The sequence below is a fragment of the Strongylocentrotus purpuratus genome, unplaced genomic scaffold (genome assembly GCF_000002235.5).
Source record: "Strongylocentrotus purpuratus isolate Spur 01 unplaced genomic scaffold, Spur_5.0 spur5_scaffold_16, whole genome shotgun sequence".
Taxonomy (NCBI): Eukaryota; Metazoa; Echinodermata; class Echinoidea; order Camarodonta; family Strongylocentrotidae; genus Strongylocentrotus; species Strongylocentrotus purpuratus.
In genome coordinates, this window is record NW_022145601.1 from 12,868,324 (window position 1) to 12,892,215 (window position 23,892).

Below are 23,892 nucleotides of genomic sequence, written 5' to 3' on the forward strand. Positions count from 1 at the left end.
GTAACCCTAAACCCCCTAGATGAAAGCCATGTGAGGGGAAGATTTCATCATGCATGACCTTCGACCTCAACATGAATGGAATTGAACAGCTTTATGTTACAACACCGGGGATGAAACGGTAGAATAGTCGTTAGAAAAGACTGAATAACCTAATTTGACTAACCAAATCTTTCAGTTAATAGTAATGCATGACATCTTTCATATTCTAGCAGAAATTTTCCCATTCCAAAAGAAATCAATAAAGTGGGATGGCAGTGATTTACAAGAAGGCAAAGTTTATTAAATAACTGCCAGCCTATGACAAAAAACCTCACATAATGACAGCTAGCACTTGCTCATGTGCAATCTAAAGAAGAAAAAAATTGTGCTTATATGATAGAATGATGCTAATAATGTGCAGGAAGTAATACAAAATGTTTGAATCTGTTCTCTTTCTCACTCAATAACTTGGTCTGTGAACATGAAACAAAGGTGAAGGTGGTAATAACATTGCTTTCGATCCTATAGATACCATCACAAAACAAGTTGCGATTTCAGAAATCCATCACGTTTCTACGACAGTTCCTGCTCATTGATTCTGATCATATTTCATTGGACCCTGAATGCCTGGTCGTCGATAACAATCCCTATCCTGCCCAAAGGCGAGATATTACAACTAAAGGACGACAACGCGTTGGGGGAAACTCGCCAATTGCCTCCATTGTTACTTTAATAAACAGAGCATAATGAGGGAGGGAGTAAATATGATAGAGAGAAGCTATTCGGCTGAAGGATGTGTTGACAAGAGGAGTGTGTGCTCGTGGGAAAGAAAGAGATGAGCTCAGAGATGGTCATAATCTGTGCTCAGAGAATTAAAGAGATTCAACAAATGATTCCAGAGTTTGTAACACCACAATGACATACTGTGTATCCTAATGCCTCTGTTAGCTGAACGTGCTGCATGAAGTAAATTGACGAGATGCTCGACCTACCAGGTGTGGAGTTATTTCAGAAGTGATGCAGGTTTGGCAGCAAGTGTCACTCAAATCATCGCTTTCTCCCAAGCGGCCTGTTCTGAAGTAGCTATCCATTTTCCTTGGAACACATACATGTTTCATATGTAAAAGGAACCATGGAGAAAATGTTTGTGTATGTAGTAAAAGTCTGATTTCCACCTTCAGTGCCTCTACTCCAGGAACATAGATTTGACAGTGATATCACGGAGCACATTAATGACTTTGATTCGTTCAGTGAATACTGGTCGATACTGGGTCATAACAGGATTTGTAAATGTTGAGACAATTATTGGCATTTTAGCAACATTATACTAAAATAAAATATAATTATGGAGGACACCCTCTACTGTCAAAGTCTGGACAGTATCTCTGCTGTGTGAAGAGAGAATGCCACTATTCACCATTTGCCTAACAATGATTGTAAGTACATATACATTACAATGTTTTTTTTCTTCTTCTCTCTATTCAATTGTTTATTTTTCACATTGTCAAAGGTTTGCCTACCAAAGTGAGCAGCCCTTGCATTTGAATTGCAATAATCATGCAGGGAGTGCTACAAAATGTTATTTTAAACTAGATACAGCTCTCATCTTTAATTTGTTTACGCAAGCAGATTGTAATAATTTGTATTTTATTTTCCATTACATGACTGGATATTTTAACTAGCAAATCGTTACAATAGTTTGCTTTCCATCTACTGGGTAGACAAGTGTGATTTATAATGATTGTTTGATATTTTATAAAGCAGGAGATTATAATAGTTAGCATTTTGCTTTCAATCTATAGGCAATTGAATTTTTTTTATTGGCAGGGGTTTTTCATTGATTAAAACAATAGAAAGAATCAAATAACAGCAGAATCAAGATTGAACGAGAGAAAAAGAAAACAAATAAAAAGATAAATAAACATATGACATTGCAGCACATACCATGGGTCATACTATCAAGAGTAAAACAGTTTGAACTTTGAACCACAGGTTATATATTACAAGTGAAAAACCCATTTAAGAAAACGTAAATAGTAGAATTTACATTCCTTTTTTCCACTTGTTATTCAATTTCCTTGTTAGTATTGACTGTTCCTGTCTTTATCTACATGTACGTATTTTTTGTATTTTCATTTTCATGGTCCAACCCTTATACATGTAAGTCATTCCACTCATGACTTGTGTCTGTAAACAAAGTGCAAACAAAAGCATCTTTTGTTCAAAATCGATATAATTAAACGCCACACAACTAAGATTTTTTACCAATTAGCAGTATGTAGTCCTGCTTCTAGACACAGTTGTTAATTGTACCTCACTATCTATCTCTCCCTCTCTCAATGAGAATAAATGCATGTTCATGTAGGATATGTATGGTGACATTAAGAGTAAATAGGTAACTATAAATCTATCTTTTTGCCTGCTTTAAAGGTAAAGACCAGTACTGGAAACGCCCCAATTTCGAAAAATGAAATGGAAGCTCTCATTACCAATCATGTGAAAGAATATGTTTTGACTAATACATGATGATAAAAACTTTGCCGGGAAACCACCTACTAATTCATATATTTGGTAAATTTTTTTCTCTCATGGTCTGTGGGGGATATAGGGTAGTCCCATATACATCTTTCTGTGTATAGTGCTTGTAATTTTACGAAGAATGGGCCAAATTTCTTATCATTTTGATGATTCCAGAACCTTGCAGATGCTAGATGCTAGATGATCAACCTTTTCTGATCGATTCCACAACGTTTCTTTCACAATGCAATCGCATGACCATAACTGGTCTTTACCTTTAACATTTAGGGTAGTTTACAAAAAACGATGCTAACTATGAATTATACACTTTTATCTGGTACAAAATATACATTTTTTAATAAAGCCCAAACTTTTTCAAAATTTGCTTTCTAATGAAATCAATGCTGTATATTATATACCGATACTTCATGTAGAAACTAGTCTACAGGCTTTAATTCTTCCAGACCCTATATATGTTACACACTTTGACTGATAAAGGATTTTGACCTACTCAAAAGTCTTCAGCTTTGAAAATAGATGGGACTGAGATTGTTTGTAAGTGTAACTGTATATATACTTTAAAATATTTATCATAGAGAAGAAGAAGAAACAAAAACACTAATTGCCTGACACATGTATATCCAATTATTATCTATTTCTTCCTCTGTCTCTGTCTCTCTTTCATCCTTTCTCTCTTCAAAAAGATACTAACCAATTTGGTCGATTTCACCCAAATTCAATTTCCTCTCCAAATAAATCTTGTTTTATGAGTTTTATTGCTTGACATGACATGTAAGTTGCCACCTGAACTAATCTTTGACCTTGGCAATGCTGTTGCAAATTGACACCCACATCTTACATTCACCATTCATGAATTCTTATGTCTCATGAATATGCATCAATATGTTAATCACATTATAAATCTGAATGACAGTTCAAGGAATGATAAACCAGTCTTCAAGCTGTTATATTGTTCCAAAGATATTATATGGAAAATAAAGGAGTGGTAGATTACTGGATTTCTCCCTTATCTGCCTATTTTCAATTTATAAGGGATGGGATTTTTGTTTTTCATTCATTTAAATCCTTTATCTAATTCATCATGATATGCAATCTCTTTATCTTGTTACATAAACTTAATCTCATTGGGAATAGAATAATAGATCAAATTACAAGCATAACTGTGTTATATCTCATCATTGTGGATTTGCCATAACACAAGTTACAATTACAATGTAGATCTATACCATATCATCTCACTCCTGAAATCTTATCCCAAATGCTGAATTGTTGGATGTCCCGTAAGATTTACTTTTGAGCTCAACGGCAGTTGATCTACAAGTTCTGCATAAAAAGTTGGTAAATATCGTTAGCTATCCGGCTTCTGCCAATCTTTGCTCAACTTCTTAACTCGTTGCCATGCAACGCAACGCTTGAATTCAAGAATCTGCTGGGGGCCGCGTGGGTACCGCCTCCCGTAAATCGACCTTTGACCCCACGATTCGCCGATCATCGTCGCCTCGATTCGATGCACTCACGTAGGGTTTTTTTCTGGGAGTGCAAAGAGCGTGGGAAAGGGGGACGATTCGCCGGTGTTTTTGGTTGATACCTGAAGTGTACAGACAGTTATTCGTCAAGCTTTTCGTTTATCAGATTTTAATCTTTTAGAAAAGCTATTTCTAGTCCTTTTCACGATCATATTTGTGTGGATTTTTCGATTTATTAGTCGGTATAGTCTTTTGTCTCCTAACGGGCTGCTGGCCATTTCTTCCCCGCAACTTCCCGGCTTGTTGACGTACCGGATATCGGACAGCTGCTCGCATCTGTTCTCCGCAGAGGTTCAACTCAAGTCAATGGTCGTGTATTTTGGCCGGTATTTACCTGTAGTTTGCAAGTCACTATGTCCAAATGAACATTTGATTTTGCCCTCTTTGGTCAGTGTGGATCAAGCTTGAACTATCAGAGGAGAATCGAGAAGAGAAAATGTCTGATAAAGAAGAACGGCTTGAAAGAGTGATTCAGGTAAACATGTCTGCTAATTTCAATACGTGGTCCCGGTAATGTATTTTTGTGTGTGTGTTCATATCTGTTTGATGATCGACGAATATGAATGTGATGCACGAGCAAGAAAAAATATATGGTGAGGGAGAAGGAATTTTATCTTTGACTATGTTTGAAAATGAAAATTGTCAAGAAGGTGTAATCTACTTTAGTAGTGACTGAAACAAAGACAAACTGTGCATTTTATTCAAACTTGTAAATGTCATAAAACAATTAATAAAGATCCTAACAAAATGTTTGAAAATTGAGGTTTCAGCATTCTTTTTTCAGTACATTCAAGATTAGGTTACATCTTCAAACGGAGTAAATAAAAAAAATTAAAATTTTTAGAAATGTTAGAAACTTTTTTGATCTGAGATTGATCAATCTGTAATTGAAAACAAGACAGAAAAAATCTTGGAACCAGCGGGATTTGAACCTGCATCTAGCATCTACTGCTTCCTGGGCAGCGACTCTACCACCAGGCTATCACTGGTCCATGGCACAGTCACGATGAACTAGAAACAAATATCCAAGCTCTCCTGATTCATTCAGACTTATCAATATTCTTAAGTCCGCCATTAGGACAATAACTTTTATAAATGTTATGCTTCCTGGTAGAGTCGCTGCCCGGCAAGCAGTAGATGGCAGGCTCAAATCCTGCTGGTTCAAAGTACGACTGGTGATGGTTAAAAAAGTTGAAGCAATTTATCCTTCCATTTCATTGTAGGAGAAAAGTACAGCCATGGAACAGAAGGAGTTTTCTCAAAATGTTTCCAAATATTATATAGGATTATGTTGTCTCTTTGATCAAGACATGTTGCCACAAATGTATGTGCTGGTAGACTGGTAGTCATTGTGTGTTCATGTCATGATTTGTAGTGTACTGTTTTGGTTATCCTGCAAGAGTGAGTAGAACTGAGTAAGTGGTTAACTAATGATGTACATGTAATTTCAATTTAATGGTTCCAACTCTTTGATACTTTTTTTTCCTCCCATTTATCGTCCTTCTGAAATAGTTTTAAAATGTCTACCATTGCTGTTAGCATTTAATAACCACGTGTGTCGTATAATCAGCATACATGTACACCTTGTAAATGTATGTACACTGTACTAGAGTTGAACGTTCTTGTCAACACACTCCTGTACATTGTACATCTCTTTTGTGAGTGCAAACACTCACTGTGGCTTTGTATACCAATGTAGTGTTTACACTTTTTGGCGTGGTAAAATCAAGCCTACTGTTCACAAACATGTTACCAGAATCTGTACTTGCCACTTAAAGAATACTTATCGGAGATAGACTGGTAATATTTGTTTATTCATATTTGTTAAATATACATCTACATAAATAAAAAATACTTCAAATGCATTAAATGTGAGGCAAGGTGTTTGTAATGCGACTTGTCGATAACAAAATTTTCATGCTAGTTATCTTGCAAGTGATTTATAGCCGAGTACCAAATGCAAATACTCTTTTTTCTTCACAATGTGTAAACAAAAATGGTACATGTTTTATGTTTACCTACATGTACTTTCTCATGACAAAAGCAAATATGAGTTTTGAAAATAGATGTTGCTGTACAATTTACTATATGTACATGTACAAGTGGGGCAATGTTCCGTCAGCATAGTGGCATACATGTACAATGTATTTTGCTTCACGTTAGACTTATATTGTAATGGGTGGTAGAGCCATTTGCCATTTCAATGATCCAGTCTTGGGCTTAGTAAGTGATCATTAAAATAATTGAATAACTTCAAGAGAGGAGTCCTTAATGTCTGTCTAACTAAGCCTCTAATCTAAATCCCCAGGGTACAGTTTTTCAGCTTTAATAGTGCAAGTAGTCTGCTGATTCAGACAGTGTTATGGTCTTTGTGTAGGATTAAGTGAGGCATAATATGATAAGAGAAGTCATACATGATCCCAGACATATCTCTGCATGTATCATCACTATTATTCAATAGCAAATTTACTACCATATTGTAAATAATATTATTTAGAACACTACACATTTCTATTAGTAAGATTCATGTACAAGTATGTAGTCATGAACCCAACATTCTTTAGATGCATAATGCAGTGCATATACATTGTGTTTGGCACAGTAATTTATGTAATATTGTGTCAATAATCATTCATGTATTGAGCACACATGAGATCACCACCTGCTCCCCTGAAGTGCAGTGCTGATGTGATTGTGCATTCCCCTTGTGTTCCTTGTTCATTCTCTATTGCAAATATCTGTTTTCTGTGAAACAATTTGGAGGAAAAAATATAAAGCAGCATGCTACACTTTAAAAAAGCACAACATGTACATGTACATTTGGCAGTCAAATCAAAATATTTCCTGTTTGAAATGCATAATTTATCTTTTTCTTCAAAACGCTTTTGGCAAAAGAAATAAAATGTAATCTGGTGTTTGGTATTTTACCAGTAAACTGGTTGAGAATGTAAGAGTTTAAAGTCTAGGAAAACCCTGAAAAGGCTACATGTATTGTACAGTGTATGTTGTAGAGTGCTGATTTGAACCCCCTCAGGAGCTGGTTATTATGTACACGGGATACTAACTAGTATTGTAGTAACGAGTCTGGGCATTAGAACTAAACTATATAGTATATAACTGGACTCCGTTTTCATCAATGAAACCTTTCCATGATAAAAACCCTCCTCTTATCTGCAAATACTTGCAAAGTACACCAAGGGTTTAAAGCACACTCCAGTGGCTTCTGAAGTTGTGTATACCTTATTATTTACCAGGGATTAAAGGTCCCTGGTTATTCAAGACTTCTGTATTGTTTGAAAAACTACTTTCCCAGGATATATGTTGATGAGACGATGTGCACAAGCGTATCATGATATTGATTCTGACATTGGATTTGGGTCAGATGTTTGCTTACTGTCTTTTGTACTCTTAAGCTTGTTTTGTTTTCCTTATTGATTTCTCACAGCTGGCTAGATAAATGAATGGACGACGCTTAGTATTTAATTATTCATGGTAATGGGGTTCATGCAGCGAACATGACCCATATCAACACTGAAACAAGGGCTTACATAATATATAAGGATTGTTCCTCTAATGTACATGTACTTGAAAAGCAATTTAATGGCCCCTAAAGTTCATTCGGTCTTAAAACTGCTTTTAATTAACAGGCACGTAGCCAACCCGCAAACGAGAGAGTAAGCAGTGCTTTTATGAAAGCCGGGTGGCTTTAAAAATCAAAATTTAAAAATCAAAATTTAGGGCCTAAGTGGCTGTCAATGACACACATAATTATTTTTATAACAAAAAATTCAAATGCTTGTTTGACCGTTAGAGCTCCATTTAATTGTTTTTCCCTCTTCTTTGCTCATACATGTAGGAGTGTATTTTTGTTAGTCTTTGGTTTTACTATATTGGTCAATTGTGTTATCAACCCATTCCCACATCAAAGAAGTAGTAAAATTCTAATATCAACACAAGTTTGTCTGAAGCTGTTTGCTTTATCAGCAATCTTGTTTGACAAGCATACCATTGTTTCTAGCCTGGCTGGACACTAACAGTTGGACATCAATGTAGTTTATCATGGTTGCTATGGGCAACCCATTCAAACGAATGCATTTATTCACACCTGTCTGCAAGGTGATAAAGCTGCATGTTAATGCTGAACTGCCGCCTGAAAGTGTACTTCATTTACATATGTGCAGCTGATTGTAAGGGAAGATTTGTACTCTATGAGATATAATTGTTTAATTCTTATTTCAAATGTGTAAAAAACCCTACTGCAAGTCCTGTATGTTGGCTCGTAAACGTAGCCGGGGCCTTGCTCTGCATAATACATGTGACGATGTGTGTCCTAGAAGTGATGGAGTTTCCTGGAAGAGTAAATAGTAGGCCTACATGTATAATATTTACAAATTATTTTAGTAGGTGTAATCAAGCTTGCAAATGCTTTTAATAGTCTGTTGAATTAATCAGTGTCAATATGTTTTTTACTTTGTGCCGACAAGGTCTGTTTTATATGTGGGATTGTAGTTTGTAAATGTACCTGTTTTTATCTTAATTGCCCCCTAGTATTTTACGATGGTTAGTTGATTTTACTGTAATTTTATGCTAGTAGATGATCTACATGTATGGGGATATGCCACTTGAGTATCGCATGTAATTGTGTCCATGAAGGTGTACATAAAAAGTTTGTTTTCAAATAGAATATTCTACTGAATGTCGTTTACAGATAGAATATAACCTACAGGTATGTGCATGTACAGGTACAAAAAGTGTTCTTGACAGCAGTAAGATTTGATGCATAACAATTAACTGACATGTTATTTGGTAAAAGTGAAGATTTTTGTTGTTAAATCTTGACCTTTGAATTTTAATGTCAACAACAACAAGAAGAAAAATGTCATACCTGGGGCTGCACTTGAACTCAATATCACAGTACAGGTTGCATATTACCATTTGCTGTTGAGTGTAATGCACAATACAATGGAAATTTGCAGTATTCCTGATTTCCTGGCTGCCCCCAGGGCTCATGTTTATTTTTCTTTTGTAACATGACAGCCTGTCCCCCGTATCGTTTAGTTGAACCAGTAACAATTCCCTGGTTTGGTTTGAGGCTGAATTGTCGTTGGTATGGAAGGAGTAAACTGCAGATCTGTAAAGTGAGTGAGGGGATTCCAGAAGATTTCTTGTGTTTCTTGGCATTTTTTCAAATGTTTCTCTCTGCCATCTATCAAATTTAGGAATCACTCACTTTGGTCTGTCTTTATCGCAACCTGTCATCTACAGACTCTAATCATTCTTCAAACTTTCTCCTTCCCTCTCAGAAATTGGAACAAACTGTCCTTTCCCACGAGAGTAACAACGGAGATCTGACGCCACCTCTGAAGGGTGAGGGGGACACCAACACCAAGGTACAGGCCCGCATCCGGGAGATCGTCACCAAGAACCTCGCGGCTGACGAGGACTTTGACGGCGGGATGGCCGGGAGAAACCCCGCCCTGGGTAATCTCCAGGAGGAGAATCGGATGCTGCAGAACGAGCTGAGCAGGGTGGAGGATCTGCTGTCTTCCAGCAGAGCAGACAGGGATGAACTTGCTATCAAGTACCAAGCTCTCTCGGACAGGGTGAGTAGAGTCATTCTCAAATGCTTGGAAGACAGAGAGAGCTCCAGATTTAATTTAGTCAAAGATATAATGTTAGGGTTGGATGAAGTGATTTGTGCAGGGTGAGAGTTAGGAGAATCGGTTGCTGCACAATGAGTTGAGCAGGGTTGAAGATCTGCTGTCTTGCAGCAGGGCAGACAGGGATGAACTGGCTATCAACTTCAAGTACCAAGCTCTCTCGGACAGGGTGAGTAGAGTCATTCTCAAATGCCTGGAAGACACAGAGATCTTCTTTGACAGGGGACCTGGATTAAATTTTGGACAGTCCGTGTGAATGGGCTACCAGCCTGTTTATTTTGACAATCGGGGCCTGGTGTCAGAACAATGCTCTCTCTAAATTTATAAGCTGTTACATTGTACATAAATATTTCAGCTTGATCCAACATACCCTGTATGTTCTGGCAATTTTTGCCCCATTCTTCAGGTTTTATTTCATCAAAGATACATGCATAGGGTGCATAGGGTTAGGGTTGGGTTAAAGATAAACTTTAGTACTGGTAATGCGATTGCATTGTGAAAGAAAAGGTGTGGAAAGGATCAGAAACAGTTGATCATGTAGCATGTACATGTAAGTATTTGTGTGCACTGCAAGGTTCTGGAGTCATCAAAATCATAATAAATTTGACCGAGTCTTGGTAAAGTAACAAGCACTCACATAGAAAGCCATATATGGGACAATACACATGGTGTCGGGCTAGTACTACCTTGATTTCCTTGTCTTTCTATGCTCATTACTCAGCCAGTATACATTTTCTTCCAAAATTGTTTGGCACATGACATTTATTTGTAATCTTGACATTCAGTGTAAGTTTCGTTAGATTCTGTGAGAATTCATTTTCTTTTTTTACCAGAACTCAAGTTTATCTTTAAGTGATTCGTTCAGGGTATGAGTTAGGAGGAATAGGAAGTTTGGACTGGAGACCGTTTCTCGCTGGAGCTTGTATTGATCATAGAACATTTCAGCAGGACAGGTCAGGAAGAATCTGTTAACCCATTGCATACTGGAAACGGGTGGCTCCTGTATTAAACATATGGGGAATACAACAATCCAGTAATTAATGGGTTATTAACAGGTCTACACAAACACCAATCTCAATTTGAAAGAGCTTTGGTACCTCCAAATATGTGTGACTGGTCTTTGCGTTAGCATCAGTTATGGTCAACATGCAAGGAGGCATTGTGGAAGGAAATGGGTACATTGTAGGTATCCTGGAGATGAAAATGCAATTAACATTTGTTTGAACAGCATTCTTGCACGGCAGTGTACTGCAGTTGTGCTTGTTTGCACTTCTTGACAATACCTGTCTGTAGAGAAGTGGGTCCGTTTCAACAAATAAGCATCAAGTAGAGCCAATGGATGCTGACATGGATGAAGACTGAATACCGGTAGAAATTGGCCAAGAATACTAATTAGTGGCGATGGCCCAAATAAATTTGTTCTAACACTGTTCCTTTGACTACTGCATGTATGTGAGAATGAATAATGCTCTAGATACGTTTGTTTGAAGAAAGAGGATGGTAGTGATGCTACAGTATTAGTGATGAATGATCAGGAATAAGACAACTACATTTGTGGTAATAGTGCTGATGAAAGGGAACGATTGACCAGGGGGGCGTTTCACAAAACTTGTCATCAGTGATACATGTAAATGACAATTTTTGTTATAAGCTACTGAAATCTTGCTTCTGATTGGTTATCAGCAGATTTGTCACTGATTTTTGTCTTTTGTCATTAAAAAAAGGCTCTGTGAAACAGGCCCCAGGTGTAACACCACACCTGCTTAATGATACATCGCTTGTAATTGGGATGAGCAGGGTTCAGATTCCTCCGTTAGATGCAAAATAGCATGGGAAATATTGTGGAGTTAGAGTGAGATCTGTCAAGTTTTGGTATGAGTGAGATGCCGCTCTTAGGACAATTTCTGTTGATATGATGATCCTATTCAGAATCGCTGTCTGAAAGCAATTTCTGAGGACAAACCAATAGTTCTGATCAACAGACTTTAACCAATTATGGTATGTCAAAACAATGTGTGTTTAAAGGCAAATAAATAGTAAGATAATTGTTAAGCCAACTCTGTCTGAGCTTCTAAATGTATGTACAGGGGTAAAAAGACATTGGTAAATACAATGCCAATTGCACTTAAATCTAAAACCGAAAGAAAAGCCATGTATGTAGTCGCTCATTCCCAGTGTAATCACTGTCAGGGATGAGATTTCCCCGTTGATTTCGAGGCACTCCTGGGCCCTATACAAATATAACGGGTCGAGAACAGGAAAGTCCAGTAGAAATGATAATTTTGGAGCCAATAAAAGAAGCAACAGATTATAAATGCTGGTGCCTACATGTACATAGATTTATGAAACCATCAGGGATTCAGGGGGAAATATGACACATGAACAATTTATTTAACTAAAATCAGGAATTTGTTGACACTGCTGTACATTCTCTATGGAAGCTGGAAGAAACCTTGTCTCTTCGTCTTCCTCGGTGTCTAATAGATCTGCGCATGTGCTGACCTGTGCATTGTGGGAGGAAGGTTGCCCTCTACAGTTCAACATTGTATAATAGGGGTATGGCGAATTGTTTAGCACAAATATCTTTCTTTTGATTATATATGATGTATCTGTCTCTGAATAAACAGCTTTTATGACCCTGAAAAGAGGAAAGAAAATCAAACCTAATATATGAAGCAATCACAAGCATGCCCGTTGATAGGTATGGCATCTGCAGTAATTTCACTGATGGCAATAGCATATTCCCAGGTACCTATCCTTAGCATGCAGCTCACTTACCATTTACTTACCAGTAGGCACAGAAACTTTGTCCTTGCTTTCAGTGTACCTCAGTGATTTATAATTTTATCCACAAGAAAGCTTGTGCTTGTCTGTTCTAAGTTTCCATTCTCAAGAAGTCAGAAATCCCATTTTCCCTCTTCTGTTGCTATCCACCTTTCTCTAGATATTTTTGTACACTTGTAATCTTGTTATTCTGAGTCACTCATGCTCTTAATTTGTGCTATATCTTCATCCCCCCCCCCCCCCCCCATTTTTCTAGCCATATTCATCCTTTAATGTGGTCTAAATCTTTCTTTTTTTACTTTGGAAATTCATATTGAAAGTAAGTTTTCATTGACAAAATATTCTGGAAAAAATAGGGACACAACAGGGAATAGTGAAATTTTTAGTTTCTACTCTTTCATAGATAACTTATTGATCAAAAAGTAGACAAGATATTTCCAATTTGTCACAAAAAGGGTAATTTAATAGAGTCAATTTACATTTTTCTGTTTTAAAAGTCACTGCAACAGAATGGGCTCAAAATTCCCAGTGATTCTGTTGCATTTTCTGCTCATGTACTATTTGTAATTCAGAGCATTCTTCATTGGAAGATAAAAATAAATAAATGTCACTTGGAGGTGACAATAAACTGCTATCTATTTTAATAGGAAGATTGTACAGTACATGATGTACACCGTACACGTGTATGAACTTGTATTTCAATTTCCTTGATTGGTCATGGTCATCTTATTGGCTCTTTGCTGTCCTGAGTAGCCAGTTCCTGTCGATGGCAGTTTACAAACTTACCGCGCGAATTCACTTCCTTTGGTCGATTGCGAAAGCAGGAAATACCTCATTTTTATCTCTCTGTAGCATACACAGTTTCTGTATCCCTTTAGCGCTTCGTACTTAATCATATAGCATGGGATGGTTAGGGTATGCATGTATTGTTTTACAACATACACGTACGTGGCAGCCTTGAGACTTGCACAGTCTGTGCTCTCTGTAAAACTTTTCAAACTCTCGCTTGGAATATAACGTGGGGCTCATATGAAGTGGAATACCTGCCATCATGGTAAGAAATGTTTTCTTGAATTACCCGGTACTAGTCTAAAAGCAGTTTGATTAAATGATTAAAATATATCAGCTCCTAGTATTTGCAAAGTTGCGACCATGTTGTGAACTTGTAACCATGGTTGTACTGCCGTGACATTCACTGACAAACTTGCACATGTGGAATGTGGCAGTTGAGTACCGGTAGTGTTGTTGTTTTGTGTTCATTTCCTGTGCAATAGTTTAAGTCCTACATGAAATAGTCAATTTAAGTTTATAAGCGGGGCATATCTATATGTGCTTTAAAACTTCAGTTAAGTGTTTTTCCTAGTAAATACACTGTAGGCATACATGCACATGTACATGTTTTGTAACATACCTATCTTTTTGCAGGCTCATATGCTCTCTTTTTTAATAATGGATGGACTTTTACTTGTTAGCTTGTCACAAAAATTGTTATACCTGTATCAAAGGTCATTTCATTGGGAATATCAAACAACAAGGAGACCTTATAATACTAGTGTTTTCATTGAAATCAGTTAAAAACTTTAGGGAAGTGTAGATTTTAGAGAGTCTTTTGCCGTTGAACTGTGCTACTATCAAAACCTGAGCTCACATCCCGTGCAAGATATGATTTAAGGAAAGATACAATGTACTTACATTATACATTTAGCTCCATGTAAAATAGGGAATTTTCTGTTGCAACATAACTTGCTTATTCGTCAATGCCTTTTCTGCATTTAGATGATTTAAATGGTTTCTAATCCACCTATAATCGTAAGCTACAACCCATTGACACATCAGGAGTTTAGGACGCGCTCACACCAATTCACCCTAGCCCCATTCAAAATTGTGTGCTTCGTGGGATAGGTTAGGAGGGTTAAGACCAAAGAGCTTGAACTCCAAGAACTCATTGGTGAGACTTTGAACATGTGCACATTCCCCCAGTCATCATTTCTTGTGATTCATCCAGACATCCAGAATCAGCTACAAATTGCTACCTGCTGGGTTTACCAAGTAGGCGCTTGTAGGATCTGGTTTTACCCTGAGGGAATCAGACAGCCAACATGAATCAGGGTCTATATAGGCCTGTCCTCATCAGCTCGAGATTGCCAAATATCCCGCTATTTGAACTATCCTGATCGCAAATTATCCAGTTAATTTGCGTCTTCATCAGCCCAAAGTAGCAATTAGCGGGATATTTGGTCGAGATAATCATCCCAAGATATCTTGGGCTAGTTTGCGAAACCCCCCCGCTATTTGTCCGATGCGTTTTCACCAGCCCGAAGACTCGCACTATGCGCAAACGCTGAGCAAAATATCTTGAGCTAATTTCTCGAGCTCGAGTTTCAAGTTTCGAGGTCAATACTCGAGCTGATGAGGACGCGATTTGTAACTTCTGGCTTATTTCCCGAATCAGAAATAGGCTATTTGGCAATCTCAAGCTGATGATGACAGGCCTATGGAGATGACCTTTAAACTATTGGATGTGAGTTTATCCTTGATCTAGGGAATCTGACTGAAACATGAATTGCTTATATCAAGTCAACTTTGAGAATCAACTGTGAATTGCAGGTCATCCTTTAAGTTCAAGTTCATCCTTTGATGCACAAATGATCAGTCTGATCTGTGTTTCAACTTTTTAAGTCCAGCATTGAGTGAAATGACACAATCAATGCCAATTTATAAAGTTCAGAACTGTCCAGTACTTTGTGCTGTAAATGACCAAATACCTCACGATTGCCAAAAGTGTCAATTTTTAAAACACCAAGTACAGTACAGAAGAAACAAAAAGAAGAGAGGACCAGAAACTACGCCCTCTCACATTGCCTACCAAAAATCAGTATTGTGTCCATCCATCAGCTACTGTAAATTTAGTTGATACATGTACATGTAGTTGAGAGCAAGTTGCACACTATTCCTCAAGTGACCCCCCCCCCCCTCCCCCCTCCCCCCCCCCCCCCCCCCCCCCATTTAGCTCTCAACCTTCATCAGCTTCTATTTCTAATATTACCAAGGAGTTACCACTACCTGTGTAATAACTCCTTGAGCATGCCTGCTCTCCATTGAGGCGAGCCTATGTTTTCTATTCACATTAATCACAAACAGTTTACACCCAAACAATAACCCACCCCAGTTGTTCTAAATCAATTTCCCTCCCATTATCAGCTTTATTCCGAGGGTGGAACTGCTTCATTGTTGGACTTCTGTTTGTCATTCACTAGCTTGAATGGCCTCGGAGAATAACAGAAACCATCCACTTCCTACCACTATTACCAGGGTGCTATATGTAAACCTATTTGCCCCCATTTAAATATGAATGGGTAGGGGGACGTTACAGCTCTCCCCTATTCAGCTACCAGTGTGGTCTTATGAGGTTCTTGCTGTTCCTTAGTATCGACCAACTCATAATCACCTTGGAGCTTAAAGCCTGTCTGTACTAGTTTGCCCAGGGGGATTACACCACCCAGTTTGGTCACTGACAGGTGGTTATCTCATTAAATCAGCTCTCAATTAACATAAGAAAAAGAGGATCATGGGGACTTACAAGCACCGATTAGGCAGTGTTTGCTATATAGAGGGCGCAAGTAGCTATAACTAGTGCAGTGGGGCTTTAATATTGACCAACTCATAATCATCACAGAGCTTTGGACAACTTCAAATATTTTACATCTAGACTTAGATCAGTGAAAAGTCATATTGATATTTTACATACGGTAATGTGTTTTGCATATTATTCATCAAGTTTATCAACTGCAAATGATGCTCATGGGCAAAGTGCATTGCTGTCCAATTTTCCAAAGTATGAATTGAATCAGGGAGATGTCATCTCCCTGATTCAACAATCCACTCCTGTTGCAAGCTGTAAATACATGAAATGATGAATATTCATGAGATGGCAGGTCGACCCAATCAAAAATGATTGTGGACCACATCAGTTGGAAGTACATGTAGTCTGCAAGTACAGACTCTAATTTGACAATTTACCACAATTCATAAAGCCTTGAGCATAGCCTAGATCTGTCGGTTTCTGGCTGTGTCGATGTCTAGAGCAGCTCAAGAACAGAGACTATTGTAGTCTCATCTTCCAGACATTGTCATGCCCAGCGACTGACCAGGGTTTGTGCATGCCAACTTTCTTGGAAGTGGGATCTGGGAGAGTTCAGCCTTTCTGATAGGATTACAAGAATGGAGCTGTGAAATGAGGGATAATCAGATTGAAATGGATGCTCTCCCCTTCTTCAGATTCAGAATCCCAAAATCCTTCTTGAAGCAAATGAGAGTCATTCACTAATGCAAGGATTTAACTCTGTCAAGGACTTTGCAGTGGTGAAAAGCTTGGCCCATAAGGAGCATAATCTCATACAAACTTGCCATCAGGTGGGAGATGAAACTGTTATATTGAGATTTAATCCTATCAAGTAGCATTATTTGCATCAGAATCAGAGACAAGATTAATCCATCTCAAATACAGGACTACTTACAGCTAGGTTTCTAAAGAGGCTTCATAGCTCTCTACCTCCTCGCTACTACCGGGTAATCAATTTAAGAACAGAATACCGGTACTTACATTTTATCTTTTTCTCAGAAATGCCTGCAGAAATATTCTGATAAATGCATGCATTCCGATAGTGTACTGACTTGCCCTTTACGCCCGGTTCAAAACAATCTTAATGAATGGGTATTGTGCTAACGGATCCCCGGCTGATTTAAATAATCAATATTCCACTATTGTCCCCTGGTTGTAGGGGACGCTACTTCATTCATAGTACCGTAGGAATGGCTACCATGCACTCACGTATGCATTATGGTTGACTTTGCACGCTTGCTTTAATACGATAAACAACTGGGGCATATTGCTATTGTGTCCGTGTATTGTGAGGCTTTGAACTTCAATTGAGACAGAAGTATGATTGAAGCCCGGTTGGCATCGTGCTGTGACTTTGTGAGCGAGTTGAAGAGTTAAGGGTTTGGTTATCCGGTTTATAGCGAGATGGATCGAAAGGGCGGAGCAGGTGAAACGGAGGAGCAAGGAAGGGTCAAAACTAGGATTCAACAAGCAAGTTTGAATTTGTTGTTGCACTTAATCTTTCCTTTCCTTGCTTTCAGGTATAGCTTCCTAACTTTATTCATAATAATTTCATTAATAATTATATTTTCTGAGACTTCTTCTTTCTTCTCTTGTGTTTGATATTAATCATAATGTTGTGGATAATAATGTCACATGCATGGGAACGTGTGGGACATACATACATGTGCACTTTTCTATCCTCTTTTGTGTGAATGTATGTGGTGTTTGTTTTGCAAACTCAAGAAACTTAGACCTACATGTATTGGCACTCTTGTTTGTGATTTACACCTTAATTAAGGAGTGAAATGGTAAAGAAGTAGTAAATATGTCGTTTTTGTTAGCAGATGTAGTACGTGTGATGTACCATGCCACACCAAAATTCAATTCAGCCAACAGATATATTCATTTCCAATATTGCTTTCACGATCAAACTAAAACTAAAACATTGAATTGTTGAATTTGTATTTTTCTTGAGACTTTGAGATATTAATAGAAATAAAAATGAAATTACAATGTAAAAATGTATCATTTTCTCTTTACATAGTGCATTCTGAACACTTGCATGTATATGATATCCTGTAAACCTTAGTGTATAAATGCAATCGGACAAACAGAAACAATTTGTCACATACTTGGCACTTGTCAGTAGCTGAAAACATTATGCAAATCTTTTAAATCCCACACTGGATCTCTCTGGCATTGAGGGGATTTAGCATTTTCATCAGCACAGCAAAATTCTAGGGGAAAATCCCTATGAAAGCTCAATTTTCAGTTATGCTTATGAAGAGTTAATATTTTATATTCATGTGATTGCTGATGAAAAGTGCCTTGGAGAGTTGATTCTGTCCTATTAACCCTATGAAGTTAATATTAACTTTGCAAAAATTGCCCATGGAAAAATATGATTAAAAGAATCATGGTGATAGAACTACATGTATCTTTTTTGTTTTCATTTAGAATTCGAAGAAAAAAAATTCACCCTTTACTTATTACTTCATTCTACACCGCTTATAATATGCAGAGTTAATCATTGACTGTATGTATTTTACTACTTCTGATATCTTTTTCTTTGTACATGTATGTTAGGAGCTACTCAATAGCAAATTTGTTGTTTCAAATTAAATGACAAAAAGACAAAACAAAACAAAACATAATAATGGTTGACATCAAATCAAAGTGATAAGCACTGCTACTGGTAACTATAATGTTTACATGAATCCATTCCTTTAAGTATTTGACATACAACTGAGGAAAACTATCTGAACTTATCTGCTGATCCGCAAGACTAGATAATCCAGAAGTTAAAATAGTCATTACTTTGGTTATCTTTCTTAGCTGGTTAAGTAACAATTAACACAACATCCTGCCTGATGGATTTTTAACCTTTTGATTAACTCTTTGTTTGCTTTAGTCAACTAATGAATCATTCAGTGGACTACTACAGTCAACTTTTGTCACAAGAACAATTTGTTTGGAACATATATGTACATGCACACTAAAACAATGTGGTTGAGGGTTTCACTACACATCATATAAAGAGTTCATGAGCACAAGCACGTGATTGGTCGGATATTTCTTTGCAATGTGTGATTGCTAACACAAATCTAGCAATGGTTTTTATATTTGATCAAAAAGTGAGACTAAGAAATGCAGTCCTTTTGCAAAGGTTATCATATACGCACTTGTTAAACTTGGAAAAAAAATAATGATTCCATTAAAAATGGTCACCTGTATTAAACATGAAAATTAACAGCAAAAAATAAAAAATAAATATACATTTTGGAAATATTGCTAAAATGAAGGTGATAAAGTGTTTGATATGTAGGCATAGCAGCCCCTTCACAAGAATTATCATCTTTGTAAAGCTTATACACTTATACAATACACTTTATATTTTTGATAAAAAAAGAAAAGAAATTATATAATGGTTACCGGTATCTTGGGACAGTGCATTTCAAAGTTTTCTCTGTGATCCAAATCTGGAGAGCTCTCAACATCTAATCTTTTTGCACACACACGCACCCATAGTGGGAAGACACCATCCAAAAGACCGACCCAAATTTTTCTGACGCTACCGACGAGGAACTCACTGAACGAGTGAAACAACTACTAGATCGCCATGGTTACTCCCGGAGACACTCCGATTACAGCCTCATGGGCTTCTCGTACACCAGCAACTCCACAAGCCCCTCCCCTCCCGGCCAGGGGAATTCCCCTCGGCGGAGACATTCCAACATCACGGGCTACGCCCCCAAGATGCCTATTTACGAGGAGGGGCGGATGCGCTCCATGGAACTCCCAACCCCTCGTGAGGAGGATGAATTTGAGGAGGAGTATTCGGGAGATGATGCCAAACAAGATGGGGATACGGATAGGAAGGTGGAAGGATGGGCAGAGGAGGAGGAAAGGGACCAAGATTATGAAAAGTTTGTCGGATATGACGATGAGTATACCATCAATGATGATTGGTATGTGAAGAAAGAGCCAAGGGCCCCCCATGAAGGGGCGGTTGATTTTGATGAGAATTCAGAGGATGCGCTTTCCGAAAGAATACCTTTTCTTGAGATGGTGGATGCCTGCTGCGACACAAAAGAGGTGCTTAATTAGAAACTAGGTTTTTTAAAATATTTTTGTTGGTGTTCATTTATTTATAGTTTACTTCTGCCTCTGTTTCAGTAGTTATGATTACTTTTACTTTGAGGAAGCACACAAGGAGATTTACGTTTACACTTGTTTCTGATCTTCCTATGCATACTAGTTGTAAACATGTATGTATAAAATATGCTACAATCTCTCAATTTTTGTTTGTTATTGTTATGAACGGGGATTCAGAGCTGCATCATATTTTAGGCAACAGCATTATTTGATTCGCCTTTATTCATGTTTGTTTAAAAGAAATAATTGATAGCTCTTTCTCTTTTGATAAAATACATTTTACACTGATGCAATTAATTATTGTGGGGTATAATTACATACTGCAGCACCTACAAGAGAACAAGACAGAAAAGGAGAGAGAAAAGGAGAGCGAAAAGGAGAGCGAGAGAGGCAGAGAGAAACAGAGAGGGACAAACAGAGACAGAGCAGGAAGTGAATGAAAATACAGCCTGTATAATTAATCATTCAGTTTTTTATTCAGGCAATACAATAAAATAATGCAATTTCATGGAAACATTTTTTTAAATGTTATCTAGTAACTTTAATCAAACTACTTTACTTATGATCTATAAGGATATAGAAAAGAGTATTGATCAAGTTTTTTTCTTTTGAAATTGAAAATTGATTAAGTGCATTGGACATTTACTGTTGTCATTATTATACAGGCAGCTTTAATGCTATTAAAGTCTTCTATATTCCATTTTCATTTGCAGTTGATCAATTGATCACAAAAGCTTAATCATAAAAGAAAAGTTTTATGATATGGTTTTGATGATAGGCTTGCAATCAATCATTTCATTGAAAAACCAACACGTGAGGAATCACTCATTTTCCTCTGTTTGGCGGCCATTTAGAGAATATTTGTTTCCTCTCTATATAATTCTTTGGTGACCTTTAAACTTTATTCAAAGCTTTGCAGGGAGGCAATGTGAGAGAATTTCATAATATGCCTTTTTAAGGTCTGTCTCTTACATTTCTATTTTACTGTCAAGTTTCTTCTTCCCTTGCTATTAATTTCTTTGTTATCTTCCCCAAATCTTACTTCTCATTACCCCCCCCTAATTCTATCTCAATTTCTCTGTTTTTCTCACACTCTCTCTCTCTCTCTCTCTCTCTCTCTCTCTCTCTCTCTCTCTATATATATATATCCCTCTCTATCCTGTTTTATTTACTTCTTCCCTTTTTACTCTTACCTGCATCATTTATTCTCTTTTAGACTCTCTTTTGTTCCTTCTTTCATTTTCTTTTTCTCTCTTTCTGTTCAACATTATGTTGTCATGCTTTTACTTTCTTCCTCTCCCTTTCTCATTCTCTCCTCTTTCTCATCGCTGGTTTCAACTTGTTGTTTTCTATCTATATTTCTACTTCTAATTGTACATTTATCTCTTTCTCTCTGTATTCTTTTTTTTAAATTTTTTTATTATGCTCTTGCACCCTTTTCTTGCCTACATTTATAGCTTTCTACTGTGGTATGGTGGGGGGGGGGGGGGGGGGATAACTCAGTCATCTAACTATTGTAGTATAAAACTTTTATTATATATCACTTGTTTGCTTGGAAAAAAGTAATGAATATTAAGTTTGAAGTTAATTCATTTGTTGTGAAAACACATTCAATTACTGGTATGGTACTGCATTGTAGTCATATCAAGTGGCAATTCAATATAATAGAATTGTTCAAGGAATATATATATGCTGGCATACAATGGAAGATTAAATTTCTTTTTAATGCATAAATGATGAGCCATTGAAACGAAAATTAGTCTGAAAGATTGTATTGTACAAGTTTCCTTTTTGAAAAGCATAATACAAGCATTGTGCAGTTGTTTTTTATGGACTTCAGTAAAGTATAAAGTTATCATTTTCCTCAAAGAAAGTTTTGAACGCTTAAATCATAATAGTGTCCTTACTGTCTCCCCCCCACCCCCACTCATTCCCTCTCAAACTTATTCTCTGTCTTTCTACTTCTGTTTTCATTTCTACTTATACATTTGACTGTCTCTGTATGTTTTCTTCACCCACCACAGTCTCGATCCATCCTACATTTTTAAGTTTTATGTTTTGGTATACAGAGGATTGGAGGGGGAGAGGGGCCATTATTATTATTTATTTTTTAAAAACTTTATTTTATATTATTTCTTTGTTTGGAAAGAAGTAATGGAAAATAAACTGTGGAAGTTAAATTTGTTATTAAAACACATTCAAATATAAATAATGAACTGCATTGTAAATCTTCTCAAGTGGCAATTTAACTTCATAGAATTGTTCAAATAATGTGCTGGCTTATAATAAAACATTAAATTTCTTTTTAATGCATTAATGATGAGCCAATTTTGAATGAAGATTATTCTGTAAGTCAATCCATGTATTGTGCAACTTTCCTTTTTGATAGGCTTAATGCCAGCATTGTTTAGTTATCATTATGAACACATACGTATAAAGTGAACATTCCCTGTACTTTTTTTGTTTTTTCCTCCAAAAAAATTACCTAAACAAGAATGCAGCAAACAATGTTTATGAATGACAATGAAAGCAATTAGATATGAAATACTCAAATTTCCAGTCTCATTGTCGCTGGGCTTTTATTGAAAAAAGTTGCTTCGGTTGTTCTCTACTTTGTGCTCACAGTATTAATTCATTTGCAATTTTATAATGGCTTTTGACCTTGAGAAGATATAGATACCAGGGTAGCATCTAATATTCTGAGCTCAGGAAATTGAATTCATTTGTGCCTGTAGGCATGTATTTGCCTGTCGGTGCACAAAATAGTGCAGTGACATTGCCGCCCCTCGATAAGGGCCTACATATTGTTGTAAATGTAGCTTTTTTTTTTACTAGCCCTGATTGGCCTGCAGTTTAAGCCTATGCCCATACCTTTCGGTACATGTATTTACAAGTCTTGGGCAGAAAGTAAATTTACTGGAAGTTATTAACTATGAAGTACATTCCATAGTTGTGATCATGACAGAATTACTTTTAGAGACAACCACTAATTGTTTTTTAATCACTTTTTCTGTGAGTTTTTCCCAGCACTGCACTCTTTTATGTTCATAGCAAGCACTTTAAGAGGGCTATAAAGAAAAGTTTAAAAAGCTCTAAATTAAGGCATGCAATAGATTTATCGATAGTATCTTACAGTCAAATAGTACAGCACTTACAGTATATCTCAGTCACACCTTTGTGTACTTGGCATATCTATGGCAAGCCGTTTTAACATTTATTCCTATTGCTTGATAGCTAGAGTTACCATTGCTTTACAACAGAAAATCATTTCTTGATATCAAGAAATAGCCATACACCATAAACCATAAACCATACACCATAAACCATAAACCATAAATGGTTGATAACAACTGTAAATTTCTTGACTTTTATACTCATATTGTAGATGTTTTTAGCTCATGCATTTACTAGTGATATATACACTGCACTTGGTTAAGTCACAATGAGACAGACAGTGAACTTGACAAGTCTCGTTCATTAGTAATCCTACCGTGACTTTAACCTGCGTGCAAATAATGCACTCGCAAACATGTATTATTTGTATATTTAACTACTTTTATTTCATTTAAAAGTGTCAAATGATACCTACATGTACATTATGCAAATGGGAAGGGGAAATATATATATATATATATATATTCTGTCT

At 36.8% G+C, this 23,892-nt stretch overlaps 1 protein-coding gene across 5 annotated transcripts in view; it reads left to right on the forward strand.

Annotated features, from left to right (window-relative positions):
• LOC589622 (rootletin) overlaps positions 1-23,892 on the forward strand; it is a 71,611-nt gene that overhangs the window by 10,222 nt on the left and 37,497 nt on the right. For 2 of the 5 annotated variants that reach the window (XM_030986818.1, XM_030986819.1), the window contains exons 1-2: positions 17,323-17,579; positions 19,620-20,186. In XM_030986818.1, the coding sequence (XP_030842678.1) occupies positions 17,514-17,579; positions 19,620-20,186 (633 nt within the window). In that variant the 5' untranslated portion in view covers positions 17,323-17,513. Of the gene's footprint in view, positions 1-4,032; positions 4,519-9,346; positions 9,647-13,204; positions 13,542-17,322; positions 17,580-19,619; positions 20,187-23,892 lie in introns of those variants that run through there. The other 3 variants (XM_030986820.1, XM_030986821.1, XM_030986822.1) reach the window with 3 other exon arrangements.